General features: G+C 39.0%; 2 protein-coding genes across 3 annotated transcripts in view; one reads left to right on the forward strand and one right to left on the reverse strand.

Annotated features, from left to right (window-relative positions):
- Positions 1-10795, reverse strand: part of MED23 (mediator complex subunit 23) — a 37823-nt gene extending 27028 nt beyond the window's left edge. The window contains exons 1-11 of one of the 2 annotated variants that reach the window (XM_058835079.1): positions 10657-10795; positions 8097-8128; positions 7905-7992; positions 6992-7116; positions 6740-6851; positions 5863-5961; positions 5281-5382; positions 4310-4379; positions 2561-2673; positions 1321-1416; positions 768-785 (exon numbers count right to left, since the gene is read on the reverse strand). In XM_058835079.1, the coding sequence (XP_058691062.1) occupies positions 768-785; positions 1321-1416; positions 2561-2673; positions 4310-4379; positions 5281-5382; positions 5863-5961; positions 6740-6851; positions 6992-7116; positions 7905-7992; positions 8097-8128; positions 10657-10716 (915 nt within the window). In that variant the 5' untranslated portion in view covers positions 10717-10795. The remainder of the gene's footprint in view (positions 1-767; positions 786-1320; positions 1417-2560; positions 2674-4309; positions 4380-5280; positions 5383-5862; positions 5962-6739; positions 6852-6991; positions 7117-7904; positions 7993-8096; positions 8129-10656) is intronic. The other variant, XM_058835080.1, reaches the window with a different exon arrangement.
- A 5773-nt stretch (positions 10796-16568) lies between these two features.
- The window catches only part of ENPP3 (ectonucleotide pyrophosphatase/phosphodiesterase 3), a 36777-nt gene continuing 25832 nt past the window's right edge, over positions 16569-27513 (forward strand). Inside the window, exons 1-6 of the mRNA XM_058836920.1 lie at positions 16569-17033; positions 20037-20115; positions 22323-22445; positions 23691-23816; positions 24897-24957; positions 26241-26338. Coding sequence (XP_058692903.1) covers positions 16932-17033; positions 20037-20115; positions 22323-22445; positions 23691-23816; positions 24897-24957; positions 26241-26338 — 589 coding nt within the window. The 5' untranslated portion in view covers positions 16569-16931. The remainder of the gene's footprint in view (positions 17034-20036; positions 20116-22322; positions 22446-23690; positions 23817-24896; positions 24958-26240; positions 26339-27513) is intronic.

Genomic DNA, 27513 nt, shown 5'->3' on the forward strand with positions numbered 1-27513 from the left:
TAGATTTTATAGTCAAGTTACAAACCTGAAAAAAGTTTCTTAAATGGAAACACTGACACAACCTTCACTATAGTATTGCAAACAGCAACGCTATTTTATCAGTCTTAAACACTGTTTTTTTAAAGTAGGTGTGGCAATTATTAGTGTAATGAGGGATGAACTATAAATATAACACCCATCATTTCAAATTTCAAGCAGAAGTCCACTTGCTTGACTTGCTCAGGTGTTTATTTATTTAAACAAGTAGTCAAAATTTTAAGGAACTACTTTTTGTGTGGTATTCTGCACTACTATTTTTTCACCTAGATTGGAGAATATTATAATTGCCTGTTGGGAAGTTCTTTACAGAGGCTTCCTAATGGTAAGAATATTCCACTAGTAAATCGTATTTTTTTTAAATTATGTATTTACAGCCTTATATTTTGACAATTAAGTCCTGTGGATGTTTTTTCCACCGGCTTAAGGAAAGAAATTTTGAACTAAAATCTCTCCTCATCTGAAAATTCCAGCAAAGTAAAAGTTATGACTGGTAACGGAAATGGTAGCAGTCCATTCCAATAAAAATTTTAGTATCAAAGGACCACTGACTGTCAGCTTTATGCTACATCTCTCATATCTCTAGAGAATTGTAGGGAGAATTTGTCCTTGACTAATGGTCCTGCCAATTTCAAGCCCTGACTGTACAAGTATTCTCTACCTAGAATCAGTGGCTACAAAGCGGCCAGCGTATCGTTAGTCACAATACAACAGTAAGGTTGTGAACATACCTGAGCAATGTTCAAGGTCTAGAGCATTGGAGGATGGGCAGGACAAGACAGGACAGAACAAAAATAAAGGAAGAAAAAAAGAAAAGACAAAACAGTGACTATGAGGCCAGCCTCAAGGATCCCCAAGTCAGACTAAGCCCCCCATTCTAAGGTTTCAAAAGAAAAAATGTAACAAAACAAAGCCCAGCTTTCAACTATTCTAGTACTATAACATTCCAGTATAACAGAGTACAGCAATGCTTTAAAAACCAACAAACAATAACCAGTCTCCTACTGTCTGTCAAAGGTGTACTTGAGGCTGGCCTTATAGGAAAAAAAAGCAATGCAAAAAAAAATCATATTTTAAATCTCTACTTTTTAATTTAACATTCGTAAAGCAATATACAAATGATAGGAATAACAGTGTCCAATTAACCTAATATGATCCCATAAAAAAAAAATCACTCTCCGTACCTAAACTGTTTTGCTTAGTTAGCTATAGCAAAGAAAAGAGAAAAAGAATAGTGCAGATTCTATGCAGAATTAAATCACGTGTTACAGCACTGTACAGTACCTGCTTATTCAGACCTAGCATATTGCAGACCATATCCCTTGAATACGGTTGTTCCAGCACGTATCTCAACAAAGCAGTCTGTGGCTCAAACAGATCCTTGAAAAAGAAACAAGCAATCACATACAAACATATATTGCCTCATCATGTTTAATTCTGAACTGAATAAACAATGTAAGAATAAATGTTTAATTTATGCAGTTATGTATTATCTGGGAAATCGTCTTTCTGGTAAGTAAAAGAAATGAGCAGATAACCATAGCTCTTAAGATGTTGCAGATTTTATGAGGTCCAAGAAGAACATTCTTCATCCAAGAAAAGGATGGTATACTTCTTGGAATAGCCTTGAACTCAAAGGAAACAAGGTGAGAAAACAGAGGAAATGCACCAAAATGCATAGAAATCATGACTGATATGAAGAAATTAGGTATGAAACAGCTGCTCACTGCATCTTCCAACAACCTGAATCACTTTAAATAAAAATCTTATCCGGAGGTGGGTTCAAAACAAACAGAAGGAGATGATTTCTCATGCAACATACTGAAATGTGGACTCCTTGTCAAAGGAACGTTGATGATAGTAAAAGCTTACAGGGACTCAAGAAGAGTCTGCAGAGGTATTTGGGAGATGAAGGTTTACTAAATACAGAGAAACCACGTCTGTATCAGGAAACACAAAATTATAATGGCTGTAGATTGTGAGCACTATATATGGCACTAGACATACTGTATTTATTTCCTTTCTTAGACATCTAGGGTATGGGAATGGGATGCAGGACAACATGGATTTTTGTCGTGATCCTTTGAATTCTTCAAGTATACCACTACCTCACATTCAGAGTTTTAAGTTTAAATATGCAAACTGTAAGTTTGAATTGTAAATTATCTTTCCTGTAGAATAATGAAGAGCACAGAAAAGAAGAAATTACTTTCCCATTCTCTTTCATCTGGCCAATTTTCCAATCAATTCTCTGCTCTCACTTGCTCTCTCACATGTAGACACTCACATAGCACATTAAATTATGTCTCATGTTCTTCAGCATCCTGGACAGCAGTTATATCAAACATTATTCCAAGTCCTCTGTATGTAGCTTGAAATCACTGAAATATAAAATACCTACACCTTCAAAACTAGCCTAACTGGAAGAGATGGATGTTCATGGTTGAAACTTTTCCCCACGTTAATGACATAAAAGCTTTGTTTTACTGAATATAACCGGTTTAAGAAGTTTAATAAGGCATACCTTATCATATGGTAAGAGACCTTTCAAAGGAAAACGAAGGGTTGTAGGATCCAGCTTCCATGAGTTACACATGGCACCCGAGTTATTTACCACAGGAAGGAGACTACAGCGACCTACATGCAATGAAACAAATTCTCAACCAGTGAAACTGGCCTATTGCCTAATCATTTTGATGCAAAAACTGGCCTTGGCCACTTTTATGCTCTCCTTAAATTTCCACTGTTTAAACACTTTTACCACAGGATTGCTTCAAACTGATTTTATTTTTCTAACTAATTTTCAACTAATAAAATATCTAAGCAGTAAAGGCCCCATTTATTCACACTGGGTATGCCAAAAATAAAACTACTTGCAAATATCAACCTAAAAGTATCCTTATAGATTACCAGAATACTGGTTCCCCTGCCATTGCTTGACCTAGGGATTTGATTTCAGCAGAGTGACCCTTTCCACAAAGAAAATAGCCTTATAAACCTAAGTAGAATCTAGTCTTTCAATTTCCCTTCATTGACCCTGTGAGAAAGATTGTGTTCAGTAAAGCAGTCAAATGCAAGCATGTGTATTTCAATAAGTCAGTGAAGATCCAGTGAATCCAGTGAGACCAAAACACATGACATGTGTTTGGTAGGCTAAATTTACATTTGTTAGTCAGTGTAGTCTAACAGCTAGCCAGTGTAGCTAGTAGCTAGCCAACTAGCCTTTATTTTAGCTGCTTAAACATAAGCATCTGAACTGAGCTCCAATCAAACCTGCATAGCAGAATGAAAATTTAGGTGCTCAATTTTGACCTCTCTCAGTGCAAATTCCATGACTTCTATTATCCAAACTGGCCACATTATTATCAGATAGAGCAAGAAGTAAATAAATATTTATTTCTTCCCTTCAATCATATCTGTATAGGTCATTTGCACATACAACATTTGGAATGTGATCCCTGTCAGTCATATAAATAAAAGTCATATAAATAAAAGCTATGCCACACTTTCAGTACAAAAATAACTAGATGCTTCTGAAACAAAACGCTTCGGGAGCATTACCGATGAATTTACATTTTTCATCTCTGCACTAAAGAAGCTCCATCTCAATAAACCTTGCTCAGAACTAATGCAGCTCTTACTAAACTTAAACTACATAAAGCAAACAGAAGACATTTCTATCTTTTGAAAAAAAATGCAGAAGGCATCACATTAAAACAGCCAAATTTTGATCATCAGACTTCTAACAATAAATGAAGATGAGCACTTCTTTCACAGAAAAGTAGAACAAGTACCTATCTGAGCTAGGAAACATTCACCCAGAATCCTACAACAACCGAGAAGAGGCTGAGCACCTACAAAAGCTCCAACAGAAACTGATGTCAAAACACTCCAAGACTAGCATCCCAGTGGATATGTATTAACTCAAAATCCTTGGGCACAGAAAACCTGTAATTTCCCTATTCTGCTAGTGACCTATAGTTAGAAAGCATCTGCTAGTGACCTGTAGTTACAAACCATATGACCATATAACAAGTAGCACACTTCCACTACAACAGGTGGCAAAAAATTATTTTGATCTCGTCAATGAATTTTCCCCTTCAAAACAAAAACTGAAGGGATCAAGTCTGAATACAAACTGACAAGAGTAGAGGTACTAGATGAAACATAAGATATTTGGCTTCAATGACATAGGGCCCAAAAGGTTCTAAGAAAAAAATAGTTCTAAATAAATTAATTTATTTTAAAGTCATTCATTAAGTCATTCTCTTACCACAAATAGAATTTATTCTCGCTGTAGGTCTGAAGGTATCCACAAAATCTGATACTAAATTACCTAGTAACTGGGTGAGAAGAGGAGAAAAAAATTAGGTTTAAGTTCCAGACACTGATAAGGAATATTTAAGACTTTAAAACATATACGTGTATGCATTTTAATAAAATATGCAGAAACCTACTAAAATAGCTAGCTTCCTATTTCAAAAAGTTGAAAAAAATCATCTGGAACATAAAATAAAAAATTAAAAATGTGGCATGAGAAAGGAGGTGCAGCAAGCACTCTTCCCCACTTGCACTCAAGTAGGAGCTTATATAAGAACTGTCTCCTATGCAAACTGTTATTTGAATGTATAGCACTTAAAACTTCTGTTCATAAAAAAATCTCTGCTGCTGAATAACAATTCCACATAGAAAAATGATCCAGATCAGTACAATCTACTTTAAATCTTCTCTCAAAAGACAGTAACAGTTTTCCCATTAATACAAGGGAGTTGGGATTTTACCCTTTTCCAAACACCTGGTTATTTTAACAGAATGCAAAATTAAAAACTGGATTGATATTACATTCTGTTTTGGAAACAATGACAATTTTCGTCCCACCAGAGCCCCAGATCTCTGCATAATAAACACAGAAAACACTGGTCAACTACATAAAGTGATTTTTCTTATCCTGAGAAAGCACAAAGTAGTAGGTATGCATGACCTGCATTTCCAAATGTATTCAAGAAAACCAACTCAGTGCTTCAAAAGTTTTGAACATCAGACCATAGGTCAAAATCATGTCATCAGTTTCATGCAAGAACACAGGGAGCTGCTGCTGCAATATATCAAGCCTGTATCTTAATTTATGTGACTAAATACAGAGCTTACTGTTGAGCAGATTTTAAATTTTCACATAAACTTGGTTTTAAAATACAGGCATTGTGTGCAAAATTCCAGGGTACATTATTTTACGTCTATAATTACCCAATGGGGAAGTTTTCCTTCAGGATACAGTTTTCTGATTTCTGTAACTGCAAAGTAGGCAGGCAGCAAACAAGCATTTCTTTCCAAGATGTAAGCTACCACCTATAAATGAAAAAATACATCAGTGTACAAGAACCTGGATAGGATAAATGCATGTGTCATCTGTCTACTAGTCTGAGACAGCCCACTAAAATATATACAAGAATTAAAATACTTTTTCTTAAGTTGTATTTGTTAGACTGTTTGAGTCTAATTAAGACCACGTCTCTATGTCTGCCCACAAAGTACTGAAAACAACTGCTATTTTTATTCACTAAGAAAAAACTATTAATCATTATTACATCCTATACATCTTACCTTAGGGAAGTCAAGCACTGGGACTGACTCTCTTATTAGGGATTCTAACACTTACTTATAATACCCCACAAAAGCTCTTTGTTTACTGCATAAACTGCAATTACAGTAGAGAATTAGAACACAAAGAGTAAGACTTTCCTGTTGAAGTATACCAACAATCAGAAACTCATAACAAGAGAATGAGGCCTATCTTCCTCTATAGTGGTATAAAATCCATATAATTACCTCTCTTGCTGCTAAAAGCTGCTGCACAACAGCTGAGCTCACGGTGTTTGGAATTGTTAGGATTTTCTCTAGGATCACTTTCAGCAGATCCCGCACACCCTGAAAGAAAACCCATGAAGTTAATGTTCCTAGAGAGTCTTTATTTCTGGCAGAAAGATTACATAATCAATATGGTCAGACAGTATTTTGACAGAAAAATTAGTTCTTGCTGCTAAGTGTCAGAAGACAAACTGCTACTGAGAATATTAATACTGATTACATTAAAATTTAACACTAATTACATTAAATTCCTTATGGAACTTCTCACTCCTAGGACTCTCCAGAAGATAAAGTTGGTATTTTGATGTGCATCCAAAGACATCCAACCTACAAAGCCTTTTGCAGCCTGAGCAGAGCACAATGTTGTATTTTATGTTTTCTGACCTAACATGATCAACAATGCAGCGAGGTGATTCTCTGAACGACATGCATGGTTTCCTGTTCCTTCTGTTGGAGTCATAGCTTTCATGGACTCAAGCTTTCAGGAGCTTTTTGCTCGTAGTAACAAAGGTTAAAGCAGATGACAGAATTCCAGCCTTAATGCTTGATAGTTTTTATTTTCCAGTGTTCACCACCTCTGCAACTGCATTAGGGTTATTTAGCTTGTAACTGAAAGCAGAGGGAAAGGACTGTAACAAAAAAAGAGTACTAAGAGTTACACTGTAAATACAAAATTATCTCTTAGGGTAAAGTTCAAAAAGCATTAAAAGTGCTCATTGAATTTTCTTTTCTAAGAAAATCAGACTTTGAAAAATTGGATGTCTCTGAGATAAAATCATAAAACCAAAGGTAGCAAATAATGTGTTTTTGCAAAGAGAAAGGAATGAGTGGAAGATACCTTGTAGTCTACACCTCCAATAATCTTCCGAACCAATTTAAATGTTAATGCCCACAGCTGAGTCCTTTCCCACTCGAGTGTATCGGAGTTTATCAGAGATTCACAAACCATCCTAGCAGAAGAAGACAATGCAAGACTGAATGGCAGATACTAAGCACATGTTTTCCAGCAGTAACTGTACAATGTCATTGCAAAAATACCTCAAATACAACATTTTCCATGTATCTAATCAATTATTCCAACACGGCTCACCTGGGTGGCAAAAGTCCAGTTTCTACTGCCATTGCTAGGCAGTCATAAAGAAAAGAAATTCTTTTAGGACTATGTTGGCTATGAATGAATCTTACAATCCACTGGACACACTGTTCATGAGACTCCTGAAAAAACAACAGAGAGAGAGAAAGAATGTATTTGCAGGTAGTGAAACAAACTATAAAATTCATATAGTACTCTACTATGAAAAAAATGAAACTAACACCAGAACAGATCTATCCATCAGTAGAAGCGATCCAGTTGCTCAACATATAGTTTTTCCTACAAGTCTTCTGATATTATTTTGAAGAAGCTCATTTGTCCAGCAGAAGTTGGCCAGCTGTACTGACCAGTTACTGGCCAAAACAGGAATAATTTCCTAGCTTAACCACTGATTTCTGTAGTCAGCTTTGGTTTTCACAACTAAGTTAGCACAGACCAAATTATTTTTCCTCTTTCACAATTATAATCAAATTCAGTGAAAATAAAGATGAACAGGTCTCCAACTATGGAGCAATGTCTGGAGGTACCTAGCTTTTGGAAGGTGATTTTTTTAACCTAACCATCTCATTTTATATTTTTCTCTTCTATATACTTATTCACTTCTACTAAAAATTCTGTAACAAACTACCTTTTATTTTTTATTTCTTTACTGTTATACTTCTATTTGCTTATCTTTATTTGCACTGCATACCAACCTCTGCTGAACAGCTATATAACCTTACAAATCTCAAAACTGCTTTTCTTTTCTAGCAAAGTCTTCCTATATTCTTTACTGTGCCATGTCTGGAACGAGATTCTGAATAACTGGACACACACGTTATAGCTTAACTGTTTATCTACTAGGAAAGATATCTTTGTATTAAAAAAGTATATGAAGTACAAAGATGTAAGCAACAAATCAAATGTTAACCTGGGAAAGACTGCTCCAGAACTGTCTAAAAGCTCCCAGGCAGCTGATCAGTTTGGTTCTCTCATCTTCTGGAGTGTCCATAAACATCCTAATGCAAATAAGAACATCAGTTTTTAGCAGTACCCAATGAAACAAGTAGAAAAATACATTTATACATAAAACCTTGCACAAATAAAGCAGTATTCCACTTACCCAGGAAAGGCTTCTTCAATTACTTCTGTTTTCTGTAAAAGAAAAACCCCAAGTAAGCTACTGCTAGAAGGTTTTCTATGACTATCATGGCCCCAAGATGAAGCACAAAAGACAAAGTGACATTGTTATGGGACTGTACCAGAGAATGATAGGTATCTTCTGCTAAATCACACTACTGCAAGGATGAGAATGCTTTGTTTTCATATAGACATATAAACGTTGCAGATCCAGATTAAGGCTTTGTTTCTTTGTTTTGGATTTTTTTTTTTTTTTTTTTTTTTTTTTTTTGTCTTCTAAACACCTAGAGAGATCCATTGCTCTTTAAATTTGGCTGAATGATGTAATGGTCTTGTGCTAGGTAAAAAACTAAACATGAATATCCAATTTACCTCCTCTAAGACCTTCCTTTACCCCCCTCTTCCCTTTTCTTCTTCAACTCCATTTTGCTCAAAGACTTCTACATTATTATTCTAAAACTTAAACAAATAGGTTTTGGAAAATATTATCCTAAAGCTTTTCCTACATCTTGTAAGGATTTGATATTCTACTGAGGTGTGACCTAACACTGACAGACATAAGAGCATGTAACAAAATCAACTTTCTGGTGTTCCTTTTCCATCATCTGGCCCAGAACTGCCTGTCACTGACACTCAAGAAGCAAAGGAGAAACTGACACTCATCTGCCCTGCACAAAAAGAAAGGTAAGGTTTGCTGCTGTCCACCAAGATGGTACCAGCAGCAGGAAAAGCAGTAAGTTGCTACTTTATTGGTTATTGCTCCAAAAATACAGGGAAATTTTCTCAGGAACTATTTTGTTGTCGTTCCTTATCAATCTTAGGCAAATAACAGTGTATAAAAACGGGAAATGTGACAACACAGGCAAATGACAATGTTAAAAATGCAAAAGCAGTCTGAATGGCAGTGCCAAAAGTGGACTCAGTCACATGTAGGCAATTAATATGCTACAAGCAACACCACACAAAGAAAAGTACATCATGCATTTTATAATGCCAACTTAAAACAGAAAGGTTGGGCTTTTCTTTCCCTTATTGAAATTCATCATGTGGAAATAATTTTTAATTGCTCTGAGACCTACATACTCTTTCCACTTCAGACATTTCAACCAGCTTCTTTTTGTCTGAAATATCGGTCAGGCTCCTGTTCAGGATCAGCTCCTGTCACCCCAGTGTTTCCAGCTGTGAACATCTCACATCCACCAAGAAGCTCATTCATTTGTGCTCCACACAAGTGTGATTAATGACCCACTGACTTGACTTCACAAAGGGAAAGTCCTGTTTAACTAATTTAATATCTTTCTATCATAAGGTCACCCACCTAGAGGGGACAAAGAGAAGGCAGTGGAAGTACTTTTCCTGGATAACACTTTTAATACTACCCCTCACAGCATCCTTCTGGACAAGTTGTTGAACTGTGGGATAAGGAGGTTCACAGTGTGCTAGGTAAAGAGCTGGCTGGAGGGCAGAGCTCAAAGGGGTGCAGTCAGTGAGGCTGCATCTGGCTGGTGATGGGTCACCAGTGGTGTTCCTCTGGGCTCAGTTCTAGAGTTCAATATATTTATATTATGGTGCAAGAGTTGAATGCCACATTAACAAATCTGCTGATGATACCAAACAAACAAGTGCTGTTGACTCTCTTGAGAGATGAGAGACCTTAGAAAAAGATGTGGATGGACTGGAGCACTGAGCTACAGTGTCACTCAGTGACATGAGATTTAGCCAATGCCAGATTCTGTACCTGGGACAGAATAATACTGGGCACAGGTATAAACTGTGAGAGAGGTGACTGGAGACCAGCCCTGCAGAAATGGATCTGGGAGTGCTGGCCAGCAGCAGCTCAGTGTGAGCCAGCAGAGAGAGCCCGGGCAGCCAGGAGGGCAAACCCCACCCTGGGGTGCAGCAAACCCCGTGTTCAACCATCCAGACAAAAGAGGTGATTATCCTGCTGCACTCAGCTTTGGCATGGCCACACCTCGAGTACTGCGAGCAGTTCTGGCGCCTCGAATGCATCCACCGATAGGCAGCAAAGCCGTCTAAAGTGTTGGAAGGACTGTCCTATGGACATGGAGGAGGCCTTTGGGCTAACTGTGCTTCGTTCTGCAGGCAGCATTGTGCGTCTGTATTTCCACAATCTGACCATGCCATTATGCTGGCTCGCCTACGCGGGACATCCATCTTCTCCTAGTCTCCTTCAAAACTCCTTAAACTGCTTATTTTACAGCAATGTCAGCGCTCTGTAATTCGGTATCGGCTAAGCAAGCTGTTTTACGCCCAGTCCTACTCAGTCCCAGCTTTCCTACAAAGCCCAGGGGGGGCAGATGCCAGCCCTGGGGATTCTCCTTCCCTCACGGCTCTCCCGCCACCGAGAACAGCGCGAAACACAGCCGGGGACGGCAGCGGGGCTCCACAGCACATGAAAACCAAAAGCACCTCTCCCACCCGCTTCTCATCTCCTTCAGGATGCCCGCTCTCCCCAGAGGGGGCACGGCGGGCCTGCCCACAGCGCTGCCCCGGCAGCGGCGGCGCTGCGGGGACGGACTCACCACCACCTCCTCGAAGATGCTCTGCAGCTGCGTCTCCATAGGCACCATGGGGATCGCCATGGGGCCGCGCCGGGCCCCGCCGGGCCCTTTGTCAGGCGCGGGCGGCGGCGCCCAGCCCTCCTTCCCCGGCCCGCCGGAAGCTCCGTTCCGGATGCCGCTCCCCGGGAAACGCCTGCTCGGCCCGGCCGTTCCGGGCCGCGCCGCCCGGAGCTGGTTTTACGTATTTTGTGTCATACTGCTCTCTCACACTCCTGGGCTAGCAGCCATTCCTATCCAACCCTCATACGTACGCACATACAATTTGCCCACTACTTTGTGTTTAATACAGCTTTACCTTGATTTTAAGTCATTAGCCAACATACATTCTAAGCAGAACTTGGCACACAAGCCTAAATTTAGCTGGTCATATTTGGTAGACTTGGTCTAATCCTAGCTCTGGTTCACAACTTGTCCCAAATACTATACCAAATTTTGAATTTTAAAACTGAACCACTCAACCATGTCATAGCCTTGAACCCCCAAAGAGGTTCAAATGGTGACTTCTGTCCTGAATGAACATCTTGTCTAACCAGATCTCATTTTACCAGATCTCTACCTTTGTGTAGAATAGTAGTAGAAAGAAGGGTCTTGGTCAGGCACAAGAACTATGACACGTTATGTAGATGATTATGATTAGATTTATTCCTAATATAGTATCTAAATATTACCAAAGCAGTATATAATATAAGCATGTTATAATATATAAACATATTATAACTAGCTAGAAATGTACAGGGTTACAGGCTTTGGCCTTACAGAATGCACAATGGCAAAGCATCAAAGCACTGTTCTGTGGAGCTACTTTAGGATTTTATCTCTTTATGTGATTGGACTTTGGTGCTTTTACTCACCTGCCCAAAAGTGAGTGTTCCTCATCTTTGGGCTGGAATTACCCTGCAGGCATCCCTTCCAGGACAGGGGGATCTGCCTGGAGGCTGCTTGCAGCCTGGGAGACCAGTTTGCACATTTGGCTCAGCCAAAGCAGTATTTTAAACACTTTTTCAGGCTGATGTGGGCCAAAGTCAGTCGAAACCATTACAGCTCTCTGTCTCTGAAATTCGTCGTTATTGGGAACATCCAGATAGTTCCTCCTGGAATGCTCACTGGGTGTTCTTATCTTAGCACCATTCTCACTTGGTATTTTTATCTTAGGACAAATCAGATTTCCCATCAGAGACAATTGTAAAGGAGAGGGCTGTGTGTATGGGAAAGGGCACACCTGAGGACCTGACTAACTTGTCTCAGTCACACTTGGGCAGAGAATTTCCTCATTGGGATGGGGCTGGGAGCAAGGGGTGCTGGGCAGGTCAGGCCCGAGCAAAGGTCATCCTGCTCTGCCTTAGGGAGCCAAGTATCCAGGAGGAGATACAGTACTGCTGTTAACCCTGGAGCAACTGCACCCGGGCGTGTCTGCCAAGGCAGGAACCACTGTGAGACTGTACAAACAGAGCCACACACCTCACCAAACAAGGCAGAAAAACAGCATTTGGGTGAGGATGAAATGACGCTCCTCATCCAGACACAGGAAAAGAAATGCACTCAAAATGATTGTAAATATCATATTACTCTAGCAAAAACACCTTCATCAAAATGACCATTTTAATGCTTGTGTGTGACAGGAAACATTTGTGAGAAAAATGGTTAAACTTTGAAATGTTTTTTCCTGAGTGAGTGCCATTCATTTTAGAAGATAGATGACAAATGAGTACAAAAGGCATCTTAGAATTCATGGTGTATAGGGCTTGTCTAGTACTTCATGGCCTTAGAGGACCTGTGGCTTCTTAGTAGTGAAAATTGAAAGTGTCTACAGCACAATGCTATTCAGAAATTACTCTCCCCATTTTCCTGACATGCTTGTTAACACATATATAGCAGATGTCCTGCCTGTGTTCTTTGAAAACATCTTCCTGAAAGTGTCAGATGAACTGAGGACTGAAGTGTAACTTCAATGGGGTAACGGGTTTTTTTGTACCCTCACCCTGCATTTGTATAGTGTCATTCTGTATGCAGAATGGTCACTCAAAGTTATGATTTAGTAATTGAAAGCAGAAAGGATAACTATTTCCTTCTTCCTGTTGTTTTCTTTTTTTAGTCTTATGTATTGATCATATGGATTGTTTTGGGATTTTTTAATGTGAATTTTCTTTTGATGGGGATGAAAATGAGTATTTTTAACATATGAGACCCTTGAAACAGAAAAGGTTGGGTTCTTGGTCAATATTAAGCTTTATGATCAAATTTTATGAGTGAGAAATGTTCTAGAATGTAATAATTCATCATGTGGACAGTAAATTATGTCAAGTTAGAGCAATGTTTTTTGTTGTTCAAACAAAAAAAAAAGTAGCAAAATCAGGTATGTGAGATCACATCCTGTTCATTTTAGCTCTTGCTGAGCAGTGCTTAAACAGACTGAGGCCTTCTCTCTGAGTAGCGTGGCATGCACAAGAGTCTGGGAGGGGGCACAGCTGGGACATCAGAGCCCAGCTGACCAAACAGATACCCCACACCATATGATGCTGTGCTCAGCAATAAAATTTTGAGGGGAAAAGAAAGGAAGGCATAGGGAATGGTCAGAGTGATGGTGTCTGCCTTCCCAAGTAATCATGACATGTGGTGGAATTCTGCCTTCCTGGACATGGCTGAATTGCTGATGTGGCCTGCGGATGTGAAGTAGCCATGAAGCCAAGCAGCCAAGAAGATTTTGCTTTGTTTGTGTGAGTGGCTTTGCTTTACCTATTAAGCTGTCTTTATCTCAACCTGCTGTGTTCCGTAATTGTAGGATCATGTCCAGGGAAGTTATGGATTCTGGTGACTGACATGGGACCCAACGAGATGGGCTTCTGTTTGGTTAAGCTCAGGAAACCACTTATTCAACAGAGGAACAAACTCAGCTTAGATCCAGAGACAGAGAACCCTGAACAAAGGCATGGTGGTGGGTTTTATGGGACAAAACCAGGGTGGAGTTTAAGGTCAGGGTCTAATAGGAACACAGCAAGGGAGAAACCCCAGTGGCTCAAACCCAACCAGAGCTCCCTGGGCTGCCACCCCACGAGGGTCCGGGATGGGATCCACTCTTCCTGGGCTTTAAAGCCGCTCCTCTCAGATTAACAATGCTTATCTGAAACTAAATCTTTGCCTCCCTGGGCGGAAGCACCTCACATCAATTTACAAGTTTTTTCATTTTTACCCTTCTTGTTCTTCCCTGCTTCCTGCAGCAGGGGACAGTGTGAGTGGCTCTGTGGCACTGAACTGCCTGGTCATATTAACTCCCAAGTGTGCTTTTTGGCACCTAGTGTGGAGCCAGAGGGGTTAAAGATAATGATAGCTTTGCTAGGAATGCGGTCCACTGCATTTACAGCTGTTACAGCTGTTTGAACTATTAATTGGCAGGCTGCTGCTCTCACCGGAGTACCTGCTTGCTTTGCTCTATATTAGAACGGAGTGATTGTTCGGGATTGCCATATGCTGTAGTGCTTATCATCTCACTTTCCTGTTCCTGGGAACATTTTGATAACAGGAACTGGCCACGTGCCTAGGCTGACAGATGGCCTGGTCAATGCTGCTGTTCCTGTACTTCTGTAGGCATGTTGTAAGTCTGTGAAAAATAAGGTTCACTCACTTGATAAATTTTAAAAGGTTTAATATAAACAAACAGACAATAGGAGACAAAGATAATAAAGCAAAGGGTTAAAATGGTCCGGTGCTTGGCTCTCTGCCAAGAGCACACTTGGTGTCTTGGAAACACCCTTTATATACCATTCCTGCTACATGGATTCATGCATATTCAAGCTTTTCCAGGAACTGCTTTGCATGGCCACTCCTTGGGTCTGCCTTTTTAGAGCATGCACTTTTCAGGTTTAATCTCCCTTTTATCATCTTTTTATTTGGGCTGGGGTTCTTTCTTTTACAGGTGGTCAGTATTGATAGCAGTCTGGGCCCCATCATCTGTTCAGTGGAGGTTATCTTGATTTGTTCAGGCAGGACCTAACCCTAACGTCCAAAATTCTTCTTGACATACACCTAAATTTTAGCAGGAGAAAAAGACATAGCAAAAGCTATCTGACATTATACATATAACATATACATATACATTATACATATATCTTCATACTTGAGAAAAGCCAATATCACAATATGTATTTATAACAAGTCTGAACTCAGGCTGAAAGGTCTGTGAACTCTGAATAACACCAAGCTGGAGCAGTTATACCCTAAAGTGTATGTGGCTGTGGATATGTCCATAGTGGAGCAGTTACACCCCTGAATAATAGAATCATAGAATCATTTAGGTTGGAAAAGACTGCTAAGCCCACCACTAAATTATGTCCCTAAGCACCCCATCTACTTGTCTTTAAAACACCTGCAAGGATGGTGACTCAGCTGTGCCCCAGCTCTTGACAATACTTTTGAGGAAGAAAGTTGTCCTAAGAGCAACTTGAGCCTTTTCCTCTTGTCCTGTTACTTGTTACCTGGAAGGCCCACCTGGCTACAACCTCCTTTCAGTAGCTGCAGAGATAAAGTTCCTTCCTAAGTCTCCTTTTCTCTGGATTAAACACCCTCTGCTCCTACAGCCATTTCTCACAGGACTTGTGTTTCCACCCTTCCCCAGCTCCGTCACCCTTCTCTGGACAGGCTCCAGCACCTCAACGTCTTTCTTACAGCGAGGGGCCCAGAACTGGGCACGGCACTCGAGATGTGGCCACCAGTGCCAAGTTCAGGGGGACAATCCCTGCCCTGCTCCTGCTGGCCACACTATTGTTGATACAGGCCAGGATCACCTTGGCCTTCTTGGTCACCTGGGCACAGCTGGGTCATGTCCAGCTGCTGTTGACCAACATCCTAAGGTCCTCTCCTGCAGAGCAGCTTTCCATCCGTAGGAAAGCCTGCAACCTGGGAGCGAGTCCATACCAGCATGGTAGGAGGAGGGTTAATTAAGGAACCTTATCGCCTCCTTCAAGGTGCCCAGGTGTGGAAATTTGAGTGGATACAATGTTTAAGTGTACCTCATTGCTTGAGCTGTGTGTTTATATGGGAAACACTATAGCAGAAGCCACCTGAACAGAAGGCAAGCCTTGCAAGAATCCCTACTGGTTTACCCAACCTGAGAAGGTTTTGGCAGCCAGTAGCTCCACACACAACACCTCCTCTCCTGAGCAGTCACCATAAGAGATGGAACCCTGGTCATGGAAGAAGGGAACTCAATGGGCATTTTACAGGGGTGTCCTGTAGAGGAAAGGAGTGATATCTGTCTGTGAATTAAAGGATGATATGTACATGTGTGTGTATGCTTAATGGGGATATACTGGATAATGTGGGACTTGAGCATGACAAATTGTACAGAATAAGGAGATTGTACTAATTTGGGTTGCAGTGGAGTTATTTTTTCTTCATATCAGTTTGTACAGTATCATGGTTTGGATTTTTTTAATATAATTATAGACATAAATTTAATTATTATTAGTTGCAGCTCATGCAATGCTCAAATTTAGAATCAGATCAACATCTGAATAGTTACACATTCATAGTCCTAGTAGGCAATGAAGGTACATTTTCATAACAGCTAATCCTAAGCAGCAAGTTGAAAAACAAATAGATTTTAAATTGTACTTAAACAAAAACTTTTTATTTTTTTCTTGAATTTTATTTGGCTGTATGCCATTTGTTTTTAATTAGCACAGTTATAACTACTGAAAAAAAAAACCCTGTTAGAAGTGGGGGAAAAAAGTTGAGACAAAGATGGATTGAAACTAACAGCGAGGAATCCTCTGATGCTAAATAAGGAAACGAATCTGAAAACAGAGGCGTGACAGAATAAGAAGTAAGAAACCCTCTCCTTTCATATTGGTTTCGTATATTTAACACTTCCTTTGAGGATAAATTCTCTGGATGACAAGCCTTTAACCAAATAGTCGAGTACTTGAGTATTTTTGCATTTTATTGCTTAGCAACATTTTAATTCTAATCTCCATTAAGAGTTTGCCTAAGGCCATTCTTATCTTGAATAGCCCGGTCTCCTGAACACAGATAATGTTTTTCAGCCTTTGACCTTTCAGAGTATTTTTCCTGCTCGCTTTGGCTTCTTGTAAACCTAACACTGATGCAAAAGCTGAGATCTCATAAAAAGACCTAGGAGCAAAGTACTAGAACTCTTGAGGAAGGAGAAGCATCTCACAGCTAACACAGCTGGGGAGACTGAGGACGGCAAAAGACGCAGACGAGAGGCAGATCTTGACAAAATGGAGCTTGAGGACCACAGAGGATATTCAGAGGAGGTATCTTTAAAACCAGAAGAATACGTGAAGAAAAAGACCGTCTGGAAATACAAAGTCATCTGTGCTGTAAGTAGCTGCTGCTCTTCAGGGCTGCTAGTTTAACAATTCTCAAATCTTCAGGATTTTTTGAAGTTTCATTGTATCAGTATAGCCATTCAGGGTAGCTTAGTAATTGGTAGTTAAAATTTTACTGCCTGAGTGTGTCACCGAAGCTGCACTAACTTCACTGGCGCATTTTTAAAGTTCTTCTGGTACCTCTGAAGCAATTTTTTTTACTGGCAGTTTTTGTTGTACTTCATTAACCTGACAGTTCTTTTGCATAGTGAAGACATTGCTTTGATACTTTATTTTAGATATTGTCTTAAAACAGATGTGTTTGTGGCCAAAGTAACCACACTTTCTTTTTGCTTACTTTTGTATCTCTACATCTGTCATTAACGAAACGGAACCTATAGAGAAGTCGTCGGCAAAAAAACACTCAGGAAGCAAGGCATAGGAAAAGCCTACTGAAACGTTTTGTAATAGTGTCAGTCCCAGACCTCAAATATAATTTCAACTCTCTACCTCTTCCCTGAGGCTCTAAGAGCTATGCAGCTGCCTTCTAAATAATAAAGTATAGGCTTTTTGTTAATTTTTTAAAATCTTTTGTTATGTCTTCTGTTTGTGACCACAATAGAAACAAACATTAAATATTGTATATGTTTGCACAAGCTATTGAATTTGTGTCCCAGTTTAATTGAAATTTAGAGAAAACTACAGACACTGATTTTAGAAAGGCTTGCAACTTAATTTTGAAAACAGCCTTATGAAAAAGAGAGTCAAGCTACTGTACTTCTCAGCTCTACATCATCAGAACAATTTCACATAGTACAATTTCCTATTTAATGCTGCATTGTGCAAGGATTGCATAAAATATGAGGAAAATACTGGAAATGGTGAAAAAAAGATGAAATAGCAGACAAGTCAGCTAAAAATGAGTAATGAGAAACAATTTGGGAAAATTGTGTAACTATAAAGTAAATTATACCTTCAAGTGGTACTTGTGGAAATTATACTTCAAGTGAAAAGTGAGAAATTTGAGTAACTTGAAACATGTTTTTTCAGATGCACTGGTTTTCAAATGCCTGCCTGTACAAAACTTAAAATCTACATATTGGAGGTGTAAACTGTTAATATTCCACACAATTTATATTTTTGATAAATCCAATATATTAAACACTTTCTTGACAACTTTTTTCCTGGAAGTTTAGGCAGAGAATTGTATACTCACAAATAGGAGTCACACTGTCCAGTAAGTCCTCTAGCGAACGAAGCATATGTGCTAGGAACAACTTTTTTATGAATAAATAGTTGTAATCCTGAGTTTAGTCATACAAGTTAGCTGTGGAAAACTGAGGATTTCAATAGTTGCTACCAATGTTATGTCACCTTAAGAATGAATATCTAAAATTAAGGGTGTTTGTGTATAATGTTATAATATAATGTTATAATAAATGCAGCATCTTATCTGCAAACCTGATAGGAGTTTTTGTACTTCAATTTTGTATCATCTATTTATTTCAATTACAAATGTGAGTTTTAATCAAAATGAAGGGTAAAACTTAAAGGTGTCTTTAAGGTGAAAAGTACATGCCCTGGTGATTAGGCTTATCTGTGGTACGTAAAGCAAGACCTGTTAGGTTAACTTGGCAGTGTTATCCTCCCTGCCCAGAAAACGTGGCTGCTGGTCTAGCCCAAAAGAGCACCCTAATACCCTTATTCTCAGACTCTGACGACTGGATGTAGGAGTAAACTGCTGCCTTCACACCTGAGGCCTCTTTTCAAGGGACTTTAGCATTTCTGCCAGTTAGAGCAATCTTTTCACACATCCTTACTTCACTTGTCTCTCATCCAGTTTTCTCACCTACTCCATTTCCACTACTTTTGAGATACATCTGTACAAAAACCCGTGAGTAAATAGCAGGAAGAAAGTAAAGGTGAGAAGGAGAAAGTGTGAAGGAAGTAACTATGGCATTGCTAGTGTTTGGTGTTGCCTGAGAAATAAATCACCTGTACACCCACACCTGAGAACTGAGCAGGCCTCCCTGCTGCCACACTTCTGCCCAACACCTGCCAGGCAGGACAAGCAGCAGCAAAGATCAGGGGATGCACGTGCAGCTGTTCTCAGTTCCTTAAAGTTGCTGTAGTCTCAGATAAGACCATTACAATAACACTGAGCTTGAGAACAGCCGTCTCACAGTTCTACTTTATTTTTAACCTTAGTATTTCCAGGAATCAGTCAGCTGGTTCCTGGAAATGGCAGAAGACAAAAGAAAGCTCTGAGGCAAAAATGGGACATAAACTGGGGTGGTTCATGGTGATTTTTTCTGTGATATGCATTTTCTTTCCCATGATTATCTTAGTGAAGAGGAAAGTGCATACATCACAAAATACTGTGAGAGGGTTGTCACTTTTCATTATACCTTTCAGCCAGTAAGAATTGCCATTTGTCTTTGGTGTCTATTGTGCTGATAGAGGCTTCCTTAGCTTTCCCTCAGTCTCCTGAAAGTTATGCTGTTTTCTGTTAGGGAGCTTCCTTGGGCTGTTAGTCACGTTTCAATTTCCTCTAACCTTACTGACTGGGTGACTTATTATAAGAAACTGGCACTTGAGTAAAAATTTTACACTTGCAGCCTCAATCCAGCTAAATGTCTTAAGAAATCCTTGTGACCATATCAAGTAAATACAGAAGATAAATGAAAGTAATTGCCTTTATTAGTACAGATAAAGCATATGCAAAACAGATAAACACACTGATTACTTCCTGCTATCTTTTCTCCAGCAAAGATTTCCCCAGTTGCAACATTAAACTGGCCAGAGGTTAAAAGTGAACCATTAGAACCTCAGCTTCGAAGGTTATAATTATTGTGCCTCTCCTATCTTCAGGCTCAATTTTTGATAACTTCAGAGAAATAATTAGTTCTTAAGAAATCATGCATTCATAGAAATATTAGTAAGAGAGTAAATTTCTACTAAACATAGCAATTTATCACAGTTGTTAATGTTGGTTTCCCTGTGTCTGTGTGACAGGTTCTGCTGTGTGCTTTTGTGGTTGTATCTCTGGGACTAGGTTTAGGACTAGGACTCAACCATGGAAACCAGGAGCAAGGTATGTTTATGACATTTTCAGCATAATTGCCAATGATCTGGATCTGGTAAAGGCTTTCAGCAAAGGCTCTTTTATGGTGTAAAGTAAATGATCTGTGGAAAGTCACCACCTATGATAAAATAAATATGATAAAATAAATAATTAAATACATAAAAAATATATGTATATGTTTAAGTATATTATATAAACACATATAATTACATATAAATATATATATAAATATAAATTAAATAAAGTTCTTGCATTTTCCAAGTTTGATTGTATAAAAACTGAACACTCAAAATCTATAATTGAAAAACCTATCCTAAACCACCAAGTTCCTTGCTGAATCTTTCCAAAAGTGTGAAACCTACTTCACAGTACTTTTGGAAGTTTTATTACATTAACTCTTCCAGAAAATTTGAGATATGTGTTACCTTATTACATGTAATTATTGCAATTACTTAAACAATATTTTGTGAAAGAAATATCATTGGATCATCTTCAGGTCTTGTGCTTTGAATATATTTGGCATAGTTCAGGTAGCTGATGCTAAAACTGATTATGAATATTCTTTGCAAACATGAGTTTCTGTAAAGCTACAATAAAAAGGGGGAAGTGGCTTGATTTGGTGGAATGGTATTTTTTAGTTAGAAAAACAAATGGTTTGATGTCAAGGGGTCAATCTATGTGAGAACAAACAAGCACAACACACTGTGAACTAAATAAAACACTTCCTTTAGAATCAAAACAATAGTAATCCCACACTGGAGGAGTTCAAGGAAGCACAGTCTCTTTTTCACTGCTAATCAACACATATTGTACTTGTTTACCTGGTAGCTCATCAAGTCTTAGACCCTTTTCAAGATTCTCAAGACTTTCAATAGCATGGGCCCTAGTAAATAAAATGAAATGGAACCGTCATTGAGTTTTGATCACTTGGAAGTTATTTTAGCTCCACATAGAGCTAAATATCCACTCTACAAAGTGGATCCTATAGCCCAAATCTGTAAGCAGTGCATCCAGCAAAAGCATGAACCTATGAATTGCCCTATCAAATCTGAGTAGATAGTTACACCTATTCTTGTTTAACTGTGTGACTGGAGAAGAAAGCTGGAAATGCAGGAGCTCAGCAGGGTTCAAAGAGTACATCTGGAGTACAGAGAATGTGGATACAAGGCTTGACCATGTAGAGGCTGGTGAGGAACTGCAAGTGATCTTTGGACATTTGGGGCTGTCTTCAGGAGTCCTCAGGAGACTCAGAGCTGTCCCTTCACCTGGCTCTGAGGTGTCAGAGCTGAGGAATCCATCTCAACTTCCAATGCCAGGTGCCTCATTTGGACTCTTTGTTTTAATTAAAGCAGCCAAACCTAGTGATTTTTAAGGGACATTGTAACCATTAAGTAGCAGAAATATTGCCGAGTCCTGAGTGCACCAATAAACTTTATGGATTTTGTCCAGACAGCTTTTGAATGTCTCCAGGAAAGGAGATTGCCCCAGGCTGTCCCCACCCTGTCCAGGGCCCAGCACTGACCCAGCAGGGATGGCCTCCAGCTCCTCACAGTCTCGCCCTGCCGGGCCATGAGTCCTGCTGGGCCAGGCACACCCACAGGCCAGCAGCCTGGCCTTGGCCTGTCCCTGCTGTCAGGGAAGTGCCCAGTGCCTGGTGTGGGGCTGCCTCGTGCTGCCTCAGCTGCCCCGCTCCAGGCTGGAGTGGTGGGATGGGTCCTGATTGCTGGTCCCTGCCCAGCTGTCCCTGGGAAGCCCCCATGGCTCTGGTACCCAGCCCTGAGGGAGCTTCCATCCCACGCAGGTATATTACAGAACATCCAAAGTGGGAATCACTCTTCCTCTTTTATTTCAGACTGAGAAATGAGCAGGGGAGATACCGGTCTCCCTCATGCTGGCAGTGTGGGACACCCTGGTGTTGCCTCCTGTGCCAGTGCTCCTGCACAGACCTGTTGCAGAAATAGCCCTGCCCCAGTCTGTGGGCCAGCATGGTCCCAACAGCTGTCAGACCTTCGGCTTCCCAGAGGGAAGCAAGAGACAGGCTTGCTTCCACCGCATTGGCCCGTGTGCTAGTGACCATATTGGAAAATGGATAGGGAGTCAGATCTGGGGAATTATTCAGCACATCTCTCTGTCCAGCCCATATCCATGATCTGTTTAACTGACCTACCTGGGACAGGGTTATCTGAGCACTCAGCTTTTCTGCCTTCTCCCTACAGTCAGCTGCAGACACAAGTGCGGTGAGCCACACAGGAAAGGCGTGCCCGGCTGCCAGTGCGACAGCGGCTGCAAGGAGCGTCAGGACTGCTGCTGGGACTATGAGGACACCTGTGTGGAGCCAAGTAAGTTCCCCTCTAGGCTGTGCTCACCGGTGTCCATTTTATTTTGAATTTGTTTCTTCATGTGATTGTAATAGAAAATGGTAATTCTCATGTTTATGCAGATACACAGAAGTCATGTCACATTTCCTAGGGAGGGAAATGTGACAAAAATCACAAAATCACAGAATTGTTAAGGTTGGAATGGACCACTGGAGGTCATCTGGTCCAACTTCCCTGCCCAAGCAAGATCCTAGAGCATGCTGCTGAGACTTGTGTCCAGATGGCTTTTGAATGTCTCCAGGAAAGGAGATTCTACAACCTCTTTGGGCAACCTTTCCAGTGCTCTGTCACCCTCACAGCAAAGTTATTCTTCCTGTTCAGTTGGATGCGGCAAAGTCAAGCTGCCTCTGTAGTCAGGTGGCTAGAGAGCTGTAACTTGGTAACCTGGCAGGACAAAAAATCTTCCTGCATATTTCTCAAATCAGACCCCCTGTGTTTTTGTCCCTTATGGGTAACCAAAGCATTTTCCATGGCACATATAAAGCTGAAGATAAGCATGATCAGAAATAATGGGTTATCTTTAAGCAGGGATCCTATCTGAAGCAACCTTGTTCCAGCTGCCAGTCCCGCTTGCACATTTGAAAATAAGGGGGTGTTTCCCAGTCAGCTGTGCTCTCCAGCCTCATGTAGACCTTGGTGGGCGCCTGAGACTGGAGGAGTCCATTTGTCTTCTAGGGGAGTAGCCTGATTCTGCATTAAGGCCAGGCTCCTCTCCAGTTACTGTCTCTGTTTTCCCAGCAGCTGCTCAGATATTTCTTCATCCTTATTGCTTTTTCTGTCCACTTCAACCCTTGTTTCTCTTTCTTTTTGCTCTCTGCTGGAACTTGTGTACAAGAGCATGAAAAGATCAATTTGCTTCTCTTTCTCCTCTGTAAAAGAAACATGGAGTGGTGGTGGTTTTCTGTTTTGTTTTTTTTTTTCCCTAGATCTTTTGGGAAATATGGAAGGCATTGAGGGAGATGACTGTGGGGACACCTTTGTAAAATAAATTATTTTATGACATTGTGTTACTGTTCAATGGCCAAAGAAATAGGCTTTTTTGCGTTAAATGAAAACTTGAGTTTTCTTTCCGGAGCAAACTTCTAAAGCAACTCAAACAGTACATATAAATAACATTTTTTTTTTGCTTTACCTGTTTTCCATGCAAAGAAGTTCACATGAGGTTCTGTGAATTGAATCAGAATTTTTTTTTCTTTGAATTTCCAGCCCGATCTTGGAAGTGCACTAATTTCCGTTGTGGTGAGACAAGAATACTTGGAAGTTACTGTTCTTGTTCTGATGACTGCTTGCAGAAAAAAGACTGCTGTGTAAATTATTACAGCATTTGCAAAGGTAAATCAAAAGTCAAAAAGTTTTATATATAAATTATTCTATGAAATAGATGGGCAAACATTGAAAATATAAAGGTAGAAAAATTTGTTCCTCAAGACCAGAGTCTGACTGACATCTTGCAAAATTAATATCTTTTGTGGTGAAGCATTTGGTATTTTGACTGTGAGAAAGATTGTTTCTGCAGAACACTATGAATTGTGTAATTCATGGGAAAGACAGAATGATTTGGATACTGCCGAGTATACCATACGTGGGGGCTGTAGGTTGTTTCCTTTTTTTCTTTTTATTTTTCCTTTTTTTCCCCCAAAAATAGTTGGAGACAACCTGAAATATATGTTGTAGTAGTCATCACTAATTTAAATATCCCATCCTTTTTATTACAAATCTAGCTTTAGATTGGATTTCTTATTTTTACTTCTTTTTTAATATCTTTTTCCATGGCTAATTGTTTCATACTGGCTCCAGCTAAACACAAAGAATAGCACAGGTATAACTCAGTTACAGGAATAACACTTGAGGAGTATGCTGGTGACGTGGTATCTGTTATCAGAATTCCTTTATGCTATGGAAGGGGATGAATTTAGGGCAACTCCTGCAAAATTTAATTTGTTACCTAAATGTAGATTAAAGCTAAAAGGAGTTAAGCCACAACATACAGAAAGAAAAGAAGTGCTGAAGGGAGCCCCGGTCTCTTGAGTGTGTCAGTGGTACCCAGAAAAGAAATGAGAAATAAGTAGCCCAGTATGGACAGGATAGAGTTTGAATATTTTACATTAAAACCCAATAAAAGGCTAAACTTTCATGGTGTTTTCTTCTTAATTTTGCTTTTAATTTGTTTGCTTTTCTGTGTAGTATCTCTGCTTTGTTTTTAACTTACAGTTGTGAGCAGTAGCCCTTTTAGGGTTTGAGGGCCTAATGAGTTGCACCAAATTGTTTCTAAAGTAAAGGTGGCTTTAGCCCTACCTTTCCATTGAAGCAGAAAATGTTACAAGGAGAGCTTTAAAAAGATCAGGTAGCTGCTTTTTTTTGGTGGTGGTGGTGGGTTTTCAGTGCTAACTCAGTATTCTTTTTACCTTTTAGGTGAAACATCTTGGGTAGAAGAGCCATGTGTGTCAACTGAAACTCCTCAGTGTCCAGTCGGGTAGGATAAAGCAACTTGTCTTCTTAGCAAATAAAATCTTTGTGATGGTCAGAAATACTCCACTGTTCTGAAACAGGTTTTCATATTTATGGAGAGTGAAGTCTCTGCTCTGGGGAATATTCTGTAGAAATGGTTTGTGGCTAGGAATGTTTGTTCTTTTTAAAACCTTTGTCATCTTGTTGCACATTCGTTGATCATTTATAGTTTAGAGCAGAGTACAGGAGTTCAAATTCAGATTGAAATTCAATTGGAAAAGACCTGGAAAAATTGTTAGAATTATCTCAAGGTTCATTTATCACAAATTGTTCATAGTCCATTTTATGATACCATATTGTATCTTTGACAATTCAGATAAGTCACCTTATGCAGTTTGTAATAACACTTAGAATCTGTGATTACAACTCTTTAGGCAACAGGGTTGTTTGAGGGTTTTTTTTTCAGGAAGAGAGATATATTTAAAAGAGAGCTTTGAAGCAGCTGTATTTCTACAAATGCTGAAAAAATTTTTCTATTTGTGCAGTATTTCAAAATCATAGGTAGAGGCTAGGCAGAAAAACCATTTAAAAGTTGTCCTTGAAGAAAGACGAATTAATTTCTGGTTCAGTTATGGTATTTGTGATGTTATCCATTATTTTATTTCACTGCCAATTTAGTTTAATTATAACAGGAAGACCATTAGCATTGTGACTTCTTTGTGGGTTCCTGCATGCACCTCCCAACATGGGTATAAAATGAACCTATTTTTAGGTTAACAAATAACTTGCTGAGTTAACACAGTTTCATAGGCTGAAGTTTGGAAAGCAATGGAGGGGACTCCTTTAAGTACTATAAACAGCACTGCAATATAAATATACATTTAATTTCAGATTCAAATCCACAAGCTGTTTTTATGCAGATTGTTTTTATACAAACTATGGATGCTAGTGTGCTTCTGTGTTTTGGAAAGACCATTGTTAATAAGAAACAAACTGGGATAGTGTTTACTGCCTGATGTCAATATGTAACTTTTTTTTAGTATTATGATTGAAAGGATTATTTTTATTTTTTCCAGTGTTTCTTACCAGAAGGATTGTACATTTGTTCTCAATATTGAACTATTTATTTATCTCACAATGTGTTATTAATTCTGGAATGCACATGAATATTCTAGATCCTGCTTATAAAAGCTGAATTTATATTGTTAAAAATCTTAATAATATTTATTAATATTATTATAATATAAGATTTATTTATTAATAACTGTTCAAACTTATTTATGATTATAAACTTATATTTTCTTGTAGATTTACTCTCCCACCGCTTATCCTTTTTTCAATGGATGGGTTTAGAGCAGAATATTTGGAAACTTGGATTTCTTTGCTGCCAAATATTAAAAAACTCAGTAAGTTACCAAATGTGCTTTGACTGCTTTCTTTAAAAGTCTGCATGCAACCTCTCTAGTCCCTTTTGCTAGTGTCATGCATATGTGTTGCTCAGCAATAAAAAAAATCACAAATCAGGTCTCTCTCATCAGTTGTATATTTTCATCCTTATATGTTCTGCATTACTTCTTGAATTTGCACAGAAAACATGACTATTTTTTTTTCAATGAAGCCTCTAATATTGATCAGCAGCTATTTATTAAATACACAGTTTGAAATACACATTAAAATACAATTTATAACTGAGAAAAAGTTCCAGATCAGGATTTCCTGCACTCTTAGTACTGCATTAAAAAGTAGCTAAATAGCTGAAAAGGAGTTGAACATTAATGTATAAAGTAAAATACATTGAGTTATTGGGAAATTTTTCTTTTTTTTCAAGTCAGATATCTTAAGATGTTAGTATGTTGATATTATTGCAGTAAGGCTCTAGTAACCATTTTCCAGTATTTCTGTATATTGTGAGGAAGAGTTAGTTGAAGATCTTTTGCTTGTGCTTTAAAGTGCTCTAAAAAGTGAGACCATTAGTGCACATTTGGTTAAAATTCTTGAATATTTTAGAACTCAGGTCTCCAGACACTTCATGCCTGGACAAAATGTCTCCATATTTAGTAATTTCTTCTCATCAGCAATAGTCTAAATCGACAGTATTTGTATCAGTCCTGAGAATATTACATTATGTTTCTATTGTGATCATTTGAAAATTTCACCTGTATGTTATGAAGTACTACATTTTACTGAATAGTTAACAATCTCGTTCGTGAATAATGAGAATATCCTGAAACCTGAACTTGAACTAATGTGCAAACCTGACTTCTCAGGCTAATTGTTTATTCTCTGATGTCATTCTGACTGGAAGGAACTTGAATCAGTGAAGGAGTCATGAATGCTAAAGTCAGTAGTCAGGTCCAGTATTTTGAAACAAGGTGAAAAGGGAATGCCAAACTGGCAAAGTGAACAAATACCATTCTATGTCTATGTTTACAAGAAATGCTTTGAAACAAGAACCGATCTAATTCGACATTGCTCATATTTGTGGTCAATTTGAGCAATTGTTTATGCTCATTCATGCTTATATTTCTCAGAAATCTACAGGAAAGGGAAATTTCTGTCTTTGCAAAAATAAAAATGTAAT

The sequence above is a fragment of the Poecile atricapillus genome, chromosome 3 (assembly GCF_030490865.1).
Source record: "Poecile atricapillus isolate bPoeAtr1 chromosome 3, bPoeAtr1.hap1, whole genome shotgun sequence".
In the NCBI taxonomy this organism is placed as follows: Eukaryota; Metazoa; Chordata; class Aves; order Passeriformes; family Paridae; genus Poecile; species Poecile atricapillus.